Source organism: Hyperolius riggenbachi, chromosome 4, assembly GCF_040937935.1.
Source record: "Hyperolius riggenbachi isolate aHypRig1 chromosome 4, aHypRig1.pri, whole genome shotgun sequence".
Classification (NCBI taxonomy): domain Eukaryota; kingdom Metazoa; phylum Chordata; class Amphibia; order Anura; family Hyperoliidae; genus Hyperolius; species Hyperolius riggenbachi.
Genome location: NC_090649.1, coordinates 380782766 through 380794657, shown reverse-complemented (window position 1 = coordinate 380794657; position 11892 = coordinate 380782766). Strand labels below are relative to the sequence as shown.

At 41.1% G+C, this 11892-nt stretch overlaps 1 protein-coding gene across 6 annotated transcripts in view; it reads right to left on the bottom strand.

The window, feature by feature from the left end:
* Positions 1–9039: 9039 nt before the first annotated feature.
* Positions 9040–11892, bottom strand: part of BIRC6 (baculoviral IAP repeat containing 6) — a 342965-nt gene continuing 340112 nt past the window's right edge. For all 6 annotated transcript variants that reach the window (XM_068232104.1, XM_068232106.1, XM_068232109.1 and 3 more), the window contains exon 74: positions 9040–9906. In XM_068232104.1, the coding sequence (XP_068088205.1) occupies positions 9727–9906 (180 nt within the window). In that variant the 3' untranslated portion in view covers positions 9040–9726. The remainder of the gene's footprint in view (positions 9907–11892) is intronic.

The following is an 11892-nucleotide window of genomic DNA, read 5'->3' as shown; positions in this document are numbered from 1 at the left end:
CATTTCTGATCAGCGCTCTCCTTTTTCAGCCTGTGAGTTTAGGTGGACGGCCTTGTCTTGGTAGGTTTACAGTTGTGCCATACTCCTTCCATTTCTGAATGATCGCTTGAACAGTGCTCCTTGGGATGTTCAAGGCTTTGGAAATCTTTTTGTAGCCTAAGCCTGCTTTAAATTTCTCAATAATTTGATCCCTGACCGGTCTTGGACCTGTCTTGTGTGTTCTTTGGACTTTACGGTGTTGTTGCTCCCAATATTCTCTTAGACAACCTCTGAGGCCCTCACAGAGCAGCCGTATTTGTACTGACATTAGATTACACACAGGTGCACTCTATTTAGTCATTAGCACTCATCAGGCAATGTCTATAGGCATCTGACTGCACTCAGATCAAAGGGGGCCGAATAATTATGCACACACCACTTTGCAGATATTTATTTGTAAAAAATGTTTGGAATCATGTATGATTTTCGTTCCACTTCTCGTGTGTACACCACTTTGTGTTGGTCTTTCATGTGGAATTCCAATAAAATTGATTCATGTTTGTGGCAGTAATATAAGAAAATGTGGAAAACTTCAAGGGGGCAGAATACTTTTACAACCCACTGTATGTGAAAGGCATGAAACAACACTGGGAGGAGAACTGATTTAAAGAGAATCTGTATGGTTAAAATTGCACAAAAGTAAACATACCAGTGCATTAGGGGACATCTCCTATTACCCTCTGTCACAATTTCGCCGCTCCTCGCCGCATTAAAAGTGGTTAAAAACAGTTTTAAAAAGTTTGTTTATAAACAAACAAAATGGCCACCAAAACAGGAAGTAGGTTGATGTACAGTATATCCACACATAGAAAATACATTCATACACAAGCAGGCTGTATACAGCTTTCCTTTTGTATCTCAAGAGATCATTGTGTGTTTCTTTCCCCCTGCATCTCTCATGCACTGAAGTTTCAGGCTGCTCTTTTCTTCCTGCAAACAGCTTTGCCCTTGTCTGTAATTCCTCAGTATGTGAAAGCCCAGTCAGCTCAGAGGACGATTTATCCAGCTTGTAAAAGATAAGAGAGAAGAAAGAAGCTGCTCTAATCCTAAATAACACACAGGCAGTCTGCATAAAGGGGAGTTCATAGCAGAACCACAACACTGAAGAACTTGGCAGCCTTCCAGACACAGGCCGACAAGTCTGACAAGGGAAAGATACATTGATTTATTACAGAGATGGTGATAGTAGAAAGTGCTGCAGTAAGCCAGAACAGATAAGAATAGCTTTTGGAACTTGTAGGATGATAAAAAACAGGATGCAATTTTTGTTACGGAGTCTCTTTAAAGCAACACCCAAAATGGGTGAGTGACTCTTTCCACTCTGAGCATATGTAAATCCCTCATTCAATGGGCGCCTCAGCTCTGACTTGAGCAATATGCTGCTGGGGGATTTCTGTATTTATTATTTTCTGCACATTATCTAGCTCCTGATGAATTCTGATTAAGATGAAACATGTCGAGCACTTTTTTTTAGCACTGTAAATATGTATTGCACTCCCTAATCCTTGTATATATTTCCAGTACAGCTGAGGATTGTTTGATGTGTGAGGTAGCCACCTGTGACTGGGGAACCGGATCGATTGATGGGCAACACTTTGCCATCTCTGGTTTCACCCAGGTTATGTCATTGGCTGGTTAATCCACTTACCTCCCAGTACAGGTAGCTATCTCGGAAATCATTGTTAGTATACCTATGTTCATTGTACTAGGTTTCCAGGGCTAGTTACACCCCACCCATTGTGCACCCAACCACGCAGCTGACTGATATATGCACATATATGTGTGGGCAGGATTAGCAATGACACCCGCCTAGACAATGTACAAACCGTATTAGGTTGCTAAAACTCTCTTTTATATATTTTTAACCCAAAAAAGTTTACATGACTCGTAACGTGTGGCAAAATTGACCACTGTGTACGTACAATTTAGGATTTTGAGCCAAAAACTGACTCCTGTGTTGCAGCGTCATCAGCAGACACTCCAGATTATCCCCAATATAAGCACTAGACTGCTACTCATCAAACTTCCAGAACATAGAGTAGCCTTTCCTGTCTGATCTTTGGCCCCTGTACCCTTGTTTCTGTTCCTCTTAGCCTGCTGATCCTGTGCCATTTTCCAGTTATTTTGGTTCTGGCCATACATTTTGAATTTAATAACTGCATTCGGTGTACTGCATAACTATATATATACATACACACACACGCGGTGGACCTAAGCTCATTAATATAACAGGCTCTAGTCCCTCACAACCCCCCTCCCCTATGACCACCGCTGCCCATGCCCACGCCTGCCCCCCCTCCTCCTGCCCAACGGCTACACATGCGCAGTAACTAAAACACACAGGGACAGGAGGATGACGCAGGAACAGAGGGATTTTATTATGGATAATATATATTTCATTGTCTATTTTTTTTTTTCTTCATTAGTTGAGAAGTTTTTGTTGTATTCAGGGTCCTCTAAATTCGCCTGGTGTTGTGCTATGATATTTATTGACTTTCTTTGTGTCTATTCTTTAAATATAAAATGGAGCCTTGTCCATGTGCAGCTTATGTCTTGCTAACAATAGTAAGATGGCCACTGTTGGGCTAGGCGTAGCTAAAGTTACAATAGACTGCAACAGGTTAACTGTGGGAGGAGTTGGTTAGGATATGGTCAGCCAACACACAAGAGAGAAGGGCTTTTTCTGTTTCCAAACCTCGAGGATGAGAACCATGCTTCTTTTTAGTTCCTGTGCAAGGAGGGAAGCACATGTGAGCTTGGAAAGGAAAAGTCTCTTCCTCTGCCGCTCCGTGGTCTGAGCAAGATTTTTATGGTGATATTTGAAATATAATTCATTAGTGTTTACTTATTATTGTAAAGATTGTTTGTGTACGTTTTCCCATTTGTGTTTGCAATTGTACAGTTCTGCTATTGCTTGTGTTTTGCATTATCTTAAATATTTTGGTTTAGTAAACATAAGTTACTAGCAACAAGTGTGTGCTTCCTTAGCAATTACGGTATATTGAACTAATAATGCAATCAAAGCATTACAAATGGGTGCTCATCCGGGAAACTGTTTGCTAACTGATTTGCCAACTTGTTGCTGGAATTAATTTCAATATTGAAATTGAAGTTTAAAAGTGCTGACAAAATGCAGGACTGTTGTAAGCTTCTTGAGTGGGTAGGACAGAATTCATGGATACCAGTAGCAAAGGAACTAACCAGATATGCACTCCCTTTGATATAAAAGGTTTAGATAACATTACAGAATATTTTGAAGACTTAAAGGGACTCCGAGCAGTGAATAAAACCAAAATCTGAACTTACCTGGGGCTTTGACGACTAACATCACCTTTCAGGAAGAGAGCCCGACACTCAGTCCAGGTGTTGCTGGGAGCCATTGCTGAGCAGGGACTGGGAGAGGAGCCAGAAGGACACCGAGGGACCTCTTGACCTGCGGTGGGCTGTAGAAAGCCCCAGGTAAGTTCAGATTTTGTTTTTATTCACTGCTCGGAGTCCCTTTAAGTCTTAAGAAATTAAAAAAAATAAAAAAGACGTGTGCGAGTCTGTGGCTGATTTATTTTGGAAGTTACTTTATGCTCTTCATACAGAGGCTAGCAAGAAAGAGAAACTTGAATGTTAATTGAATGAATTCAAAAGACAGTGTCTTGGGTCAATTGATTGTATGAAAAGTGCTGCAGACAATATAGCACAACACCTGGTCATGAATATTCGTTGCATACATACAATTCTTTTCAAAAAATCATAATCCATTTATCCAGTCTTTAGTACATTGCTATTGCTGCAAATGTTGATCAGTTTACAGCTCATGTGCCAGAATGGAGGCTTCGTGCACTACTTCCCAACCTTTTCCAACTCATAACACAACACAAAGTACCTTCTTAACCTTGTGAAACAAAATTGCATTGATCAGAATACAGTAAAATATGAAGCAGTTAAAAGTATTTACCTAGTTAGAAACCTGTCTGGCCATGGTACGCTGGCTTACAAGATTTGTCACTTGGTTTTACTATCTGGATTACTTGTATGGGTGTCTGCTCTGGTAATGGGAGTTAATTGGTTAAAGGGACTCTGAGCAGTGCAGAAACTATGGAAAGATGCATATCATTTTAAAGCTCTCTTTCTCCTCTTTCCAATGATATATAAATCGCCGCCCTACGCCTTTTAGTTTTCGCTATTTTCGCGATTGAAATTGCAGCGGCCGCAATTTCAATCGCGAAAATAGAAAAAACTAAAAGGCGTAGAGCAGTGTTTCTCAACATTTTATTGGTATGTACCCCTTTTAAAGCCCAGTACTCTCCAAGTACCCCCTGGCATAGTAAACATTATCACATGTACCCCTTGACAAATATATATTTAATTGTAGTACTTGATAATTGGTTCTAAACTATTTCCAAGCATTTACTATTGCTTTTAATCAGCTAAAATACTAATTTGGTGTTGTTTAAATAAGATTTATCATTTTCTAACACTCTAAAGTTGTTATTCTTGGTTAAGTATATGAAGCCCGAGTACCCCCTGGAACCATCAGAAGTACCCCCTGGGGTACGCGTACCACACGTTGAGAACCTAGGGCGTAGAGAGACGATTTAGGGGTCGCCAGAAAGAGGAGAAAGCGAGCTTTAAAATGATATCCATCTTTCCATAGTTACATTGTATTACACAGGGCGACTTTTTCCTAAAGTCAGCAGCTCCATTCTGCTGAATGGAGCTGCTGACACTGGGGAAAGTGTCGTCCTGTGTAATACAAGTAACTATGGAAAGATGGATATCATTTTAAAGCTCTCTTTCTCCTCTTTCTGGCGTCACCTAAATCATCGCCCTACGCCTTTTAGTTTTTTCTATTTTTGCGATTGAAATTGCGGCCGCGGCAATTTCAATCGCGAAAATATCGAAAACTAAAAGGCGTAGGGCGGCGATTTATAGATCATTGGAAAGAGGAGAAAGAGAGCTTTAAAATGATATGCATCTTTCCATAGTTTCTGCACTGCTCGGAGTCCCTTTAAATGTTGTCCAGGTATGGCATTAGCAGCTGCTGCAACTGGCCTTGGCTGTTAGTAATGGCTGGTCTGCTAACTAGTGGCTGTTGTCTTGCTGGCTACTGGTCGTTATGCTAGCTGCTTATCCTTGCTCTTTTTTCTGGCTGATCTGCTGGTTATGGCTGCTTGCTTCTTTGTCTGCTGGATATCATACCCTGTGAAGCTGCACAGTGGGAGCGATTTAGGTCACATGAATGCGTGGAGTGTGGGTGTCAAAGCACCCTCTAGAAAAGACACAGGAGACAAAAAGAGAGCCCAATGGTGTAGTGTGTCACAACAAGTAGATGGATGAAGAAATGGTAATGGGAACTACTCACAAAGGTGGGTTGCAGAGGGGCAACCGACCACGAGAAGCAGGTGGAGACAATTAACCCGACTCCACTTGGGGAGGTCACCGGGGATCTGGATATGGACGCTCTCCTTGATGAAACACAGGAAGCAGATCCTAACCGTGGTGAACCAAGGATGCTCTGCTTCCACCCCTCAGACGGGTGGCGTGTGGGGGTATAATAAGCACTATTTGGGTAAAAGAGGCGCCCTGGTGTGTGATAAAAGCATTTAAGAACAGTTTAAAAACGACAAGGAAATTAGGTAGCTTACCCCAATGACAAAAAAAATCTTTGTAGTAACAAAAGATTTTTATTAGTGATAGCACAGGCAACGCGTTTCACGGGTCTGAGCCCGCTTCCTCAGGCCAATAACAGTGCCAAACTAAATGAACAGTCCAGCATAGGGAGCCTCTCTAGGTCACATGAATGGCTGAGTTTGGGGAGGGAGTGCTTGTGATAGCTGGTATAGCCTGCCTGTTACTGTGGAAGGAGGTGCTTCTAACATGTGATGGGCACCTGTGACATGTGGGGGCAGACTGATATCTGAGGGAAGTACTGCCTAACGCTGCTGTATGGCTCATATTATCAATAAAAACAGAAAATGGTAATCCATTAAGCTTCATGCTCATAAGAAAACATTACGCAAATGGATCACATTCTCCAACCTACTTCTTAAATCATCAATTAATTAGCTTGTGGGGATACAGAGGCATACTTTTTTAGGCAGGTTTTCCTGATACGGATACAGTGGCCATGGTGTTTCTATGTGCAAGTTTTAACACAGTGTCCAGATGTATCTATAAGATATTTAATAGTATATGTGAATAGGTTTTTTTTTTTTAACATCGGTTTTTATATTATTTTACGTACAACTGTTGTGATTGCTTTTGAAACTTTTTTTTTTTTAAGTGAGTGGACCATTCTCTCTTTTACACAGATTGAGGCATCATTATTAGAAGACTACGGGCTTGATTCACAAAAGCGGTGCTAACAGTTAGCACGCTGGTGAAAAGCCCCTTATCACGCCTAAACTCAGTTTAGGCATGATAAGTTTAGGCATGATAAGTTTAGGCATGATAAGTTTAGACGTGATAACTATAGCACCAACTGGGTTAGCACCGCAGTGCACAGCTGATCAAAAGTTTTGCGCTAGCAAAGTCTGGTGCGCGCGAAAGGTCGCATAGAGTTTAATGGCACTGCTTTGCGCACAGGACTTTGTGCGCGATCTAAACTTATCACGCCTAAACTGAGTTTAGGCGTGATAAGGGGCTTTTCACCAGTGTGATGCAATAGTTATCACGCCTAAAGTCTTTTAGGCGTGATAACTGGGTTATCACCGCTTTGTGAATCGAGCCCCACATGTCACTTTTAAGACCAGTTTCCTCTGAGTGTCAGTGTCCATCTCCGAGACGGATGCAGCACTCATACTGATGCGGATCTGAATCTCCCTGCTGTGTCGGTGTGCAGCAATAGGAATTCAAATGTGATGTGTGAAAAAAGCAGCAGGTTGCATTTTTCCCCTGCATGGGAATTGTAAACAACCTATTGCTTTCAATGGGCTGTGATTCTCCTACCAAATTCACATGCAGGAAAACTGAGGGTATTGTAGCCAGTTGAAACAATGCCTAAAGGATTATGGATTATTTGTACAAGTGATGTGTGTGTGAAATAAATGTATACTGTTACATATGATACATGTGAATGTTTGCTGCATTATGTAGGCACGGTACCCAAAGAAGAGGGTGGGGACTCACATCCAGTTATTTTCCGTTTAAGAGGTAAATGTCATGCTTGCTCTTTTTTTTTACCCAGTTAGTTAATGGTAAGCCAGAAGCACTAGGACTTTGTAGAGGCCAAAATAACCTAGAATTCCCCTTACTGAAAAGCTATGCTAAAACCATTTTTTCCCCTCTTAACCTTTTTCAGATGTAGCTAATTGAAATATATGCCGTTTGGCACCTGTTATCCCTGCCAGGGCTTAAATTTCAATTAACCGACACTCTTACATTGCTGCAGCCCTCTCGCCCTGCTGTTCGAATGACAGCAGAGCTCCATGAGCCAATCACTGGCTCACAGGGTCAGGAGCCAATGAAATCAGTCCCTGACCAGCTCACGGAGCTCTGCTGTCATAGCGATGGCAGAGTGGGTTTCTGTGACAGAGCAGAGTGAACGGTGAGAGACTGCTGGTACTTAAGTGGTTAAAACCAAATTTATTATTCAGGCTTATGTGAGTTAGAAAGAGGTCTCATACCGCATGACTATTCAATAAATCATTCATTTATGTCCGTGAAAGCCAGAAACATTTCAAGAACTGCTGGTGTGTGGGATCATTTTTGGGTTTGTTTTTTGGTCCTTTACAGAATCCTAGTGGTTCTGGTTCACCACTGGGTACTTAAAAACATGTGCCTAAATCTCACCTCCTAGAAGCATACTAACCCATGCCTTGCTCTGATGAGGGCCAACAAGTCTAAAACAGCTGTATGCAGGTAGGATCAAGTATGGCTCTGTAAAATTACCTGGCTTAGACACATTATACATGAGTGGATCTATCTGACTTCTAAGGTCATGAAGGAATGATTTGCATATGCAGCAGTGAAGCATAATGGACCATCTTGCCTGCTTGCATAAAGCTGAATAATTGCAAATACCTTCTGTTTTATGAAAGCAACATTATACTAAGCACCCTTTGGCAATGATAAATTACTTAAAGGATACCCAAAGTGGCATGTGACATGATGAGATAGACCTGTGTATGTACACTGCCTAGCACACAAATAACTATGCTGTGCTCTTTTTTCTCTCTGCCTGAAATAGTTAAATATCAGGTATGTACGTGGCTGACTCAGTCCTGACTCAGACAGGAAATGACTACAGTGTGACCCTCACTGATAAGAAATCCCCCCTTTTTTTACCACTTTCTTGCTCTCAGAAGCCATTGTCTGCAAGGAAAGTGTTTTATAGTTGGAATTTCTTATCAGTGAGGGTCACACTGTAGTCACTTCCTGTCTGAGTCAGGACTGAGTCAGCCACTTACATACCTGATACTTCACTCTTTCAGGCAGAAAAAGAAAAAAAAGGAACACAGCATAGTTATTTGTGTGCTAGGCACTGTACATACACATGTCTATCATCATGTCACTTCGGGTATCCTTTAAACATAACAGAGTCCCTCTATAAATAGAATTACATGAAACCAAGTTAAGAATCCTTGACTAAGGGCCTATTTTAGCATGTTGCATTCTGCATCAATTTTTCTGCATGCAGATGTCGGTGTTTCTGCAGATGTTAAATCTGGATGTGGCTATCAATCAATGTATGGGAAATGGATGCATGCTGAAGAAATCTGCAGCATACAGTGCATATATTTTTCTGCATCCCACGGCAGTGGCAAATTCACATTCAATGGACATGACTCCATTGGTTACAGTTTCAATGTGAATGTCCGCACTGTAAATTTGCAGTGAAAACCGGTCCTTAGTGGAAATGGGCCCTATGTAATAAAGAAAGAATCTTGGTGAAATTGGTGACTCATTTCCTTTTTTTTTTTACAAACATCTAAAAACACATTCAAATCACAATCAAAGTTATATGACAGATGAAGAAAATTCAGGAGGCCAGAAGTGAACCAGAGCTGAAGGTAAAACCATGTCCGTTTTATTCTGTGTGCATCAAATGAAACAAAGACTGTGATAAATTCAGTCTTACAAGAGCAAGTCTCCAGTTCTAAGGTCTCTCCATTGTAGATTTATTCTTTAAAAAAAAAAGAAATAATGTACCCAGTAATCATTTAATAGGGAGCAGGTTTGTTTAAAGTTTATTGAAGAATGCAGGCGTTTTCTGTAGAAATCAAAAATGAGAATGAAAGTATGGCCAAAATCTATCAAATTCTGTGAAAATTTGCAGTCTTTAAATAGTTATAGTAATAAGAATGACCAATATATATTCTTTGTTACAACGCCCTCATTCTAAAAAGAAAAACAAAACAAAAGAAAAAAACAAAACTGAAAAAAAAAAAAAAACATTCAGTAAACATTCTCTCCTAAGGAACTTTTTCCCTTATTTCAGTGATTTTGCCATTTCGTTGCTTACATTTGCTAAACATACCAATCAGTGGTTCTCACAATTGAAAAATAAAAGCACAAAAAAGTTTACACTCTTTTACAGGTAAAAGATCATCTTGAATTAAACTGTATATCCTTAAGGGCATAGTATAGTTTTAGCTTCATTAACTATTACATAATTAGCTTCTTACATACAAATATGGACATATTTGGCTGTGCTTCAAAGCCTGCGTGTGTAAAAGTCCATGCCGTTGCAGCTCAGAATTTGAAGCCACCAGAGTTGTCTTTACTGCTGCTGGGTTTGACCTGTTCGTGCAATGTAGTCTCCTCACAGCTTGCTGTGGCAAGGCATTTTTCTGTAGACTCATCAACATCTGGGTCCAAGCCTTCGGGGCACTGGAGCTTTAAAAGCTCTTCTCGTAGCTGAGCCGTATGTCGCTGCACACAAAGCAGAAGGAAGAGTATGATCAGCATGTCAGTGTAATAAATTGTTCTCTCAAGAGCCACAAAGCACAGCGCTGCATGGAAGTCGCTGTACAAACAAAACCTATAGTGTGGAGCCCCAGGGACAAGTGGAGATCAACAGGTGAGAGTGCGCTGATCATGCAGGAGGAAAAATGTCAGTGTGGCTACAGTATGATATATTCTCCTTCTAGAAGGTTTACTGCTTTTTCAGATGCTATTGGAAGTAATATGCACTTGGTACTTGCTTATGGCTACAGAATACAAAACACTGACACAGCCCAAAAGCAACTCCAATCCTAACTATGAGAGCAGACAGACAATCTACCCGTAAGGGATGAAGTATTGTGGTCCCAAGCATTTTTTGTTTGCTATTTGGATGTGCTTAATTTATGAAAGGTCTGCTCACAAGAGAACTGAAGTGACAGGAATATGAAAGTATGCAGTATTCTGAAGATATAAATTGCCTTCTGCTGTCTCTTTGGTTCAAGAACTACAACACACATGCCACCCCAATGGAGTTAGAACACCTTGAGCCTTATTCAATTCACTTTTCTCATAGTTCATATATTTACACTTTATCAATAAAATACATTTCAAACCCTCAGCAAGCATCTAAATATTCAAAATAAGTTTCCATGTTTCAGTACCTTTCACTTGCTAGTTGCTAAAATGATTTCATAGATTAGTTGAAAAATCTCCCGGGAGAAAAGTTAAACGAATTAAGGCCCTGATCTGTGAACTAGTTCTGGGAAACAGTATATTCAAGTATACTGAGAGCACCTAAGTGCTCCTAAGCTCCGCAATCTCCTCAAATGAACCTCCCCCTAAGGCCTTAGAAACACCGTGAGCTCTTTCTGAGCAATTTTCTGACTATCAGAGCTGTCATCAGCAATTATTAAAAAACAATTCCATTGACTTGCATTATAATCACCAGAATCGAGATTTTTTTTTTTTAAATCGATCATATCAACTTTAAGGCAAGTCAATGGGAGGGTTTTTAAAAAAAAACGCTCAGACAGCGCCGATGGTCAGAAAAGCGCTCAGTGTGTCTCAGGCCTTAGGGAGTTTTGTCGATTGTGCCGGCTTGTGGGGTGTAGCAGGCATTTACTTACCTACAGAGGGCTGCTATGTGTAGCTACCCCTGCCCCCCCCCCCCCCATATGGAAGTCACCACCGCCGTTCCCACAATTTTGACTTCTGTCCCAGGCCGCATGATGCACACTGGGAAATGTAGTTCATTGATGTGGTTACCTCTCCCAGACAGGAGATGTAAGCAAATCAGGGAACCACATCTCCTAGCATGCAACTCGTTGCCATGGACATAGGACAAAACTAGGTCAACACTCAGGACAAAGGACACTATTAGATGTATGCTCAATCTGGCAAATGCTTGACACTTCTCTGGTCAGGGATAAACCAGGGAGAATCTGTTTACTGTGCTGCATTACTCAAATTTTTAAAATAAGTCAGCAAACATCTGACTGAAACTAGCTTGGAGCACTGCCAGTGCTTGCTATGTACTGCTCAATGGGGAACAGTGTTATGTAGCTGATGATTATCTGCTGCTCCCGCCTGATCCCTTCCAGAATGACTTGTCCCAATCAATGCTCAGTCAGACTGATTTAAAGTACTTATCAAATAAATTATTAAAAATGTTGCACAGTGCATGGCGAGCTTAACTCTCATCCAACACATGTCTAAGTGAGCGGACATTGCTCCACTCCACAGAAAGTGCAGTCCAAGTAATTGTTCTGTCCCTCCCACAGGCTTGTACTGAGCTGCCTCATTAGGGCAACAAGCACAGTAAGTCTGTCTTTACCAACAACTATTACACTGCAAACCCCCCCCCAAAAAAAACCCAAAACCAAAAACAACAAAATAACCTTAAAGAGAACCTGAGGCGGGGTTCTTACATCGCAATCCCCATACAGAGGCTGGGTATGCCTATAGAGCCCAGCT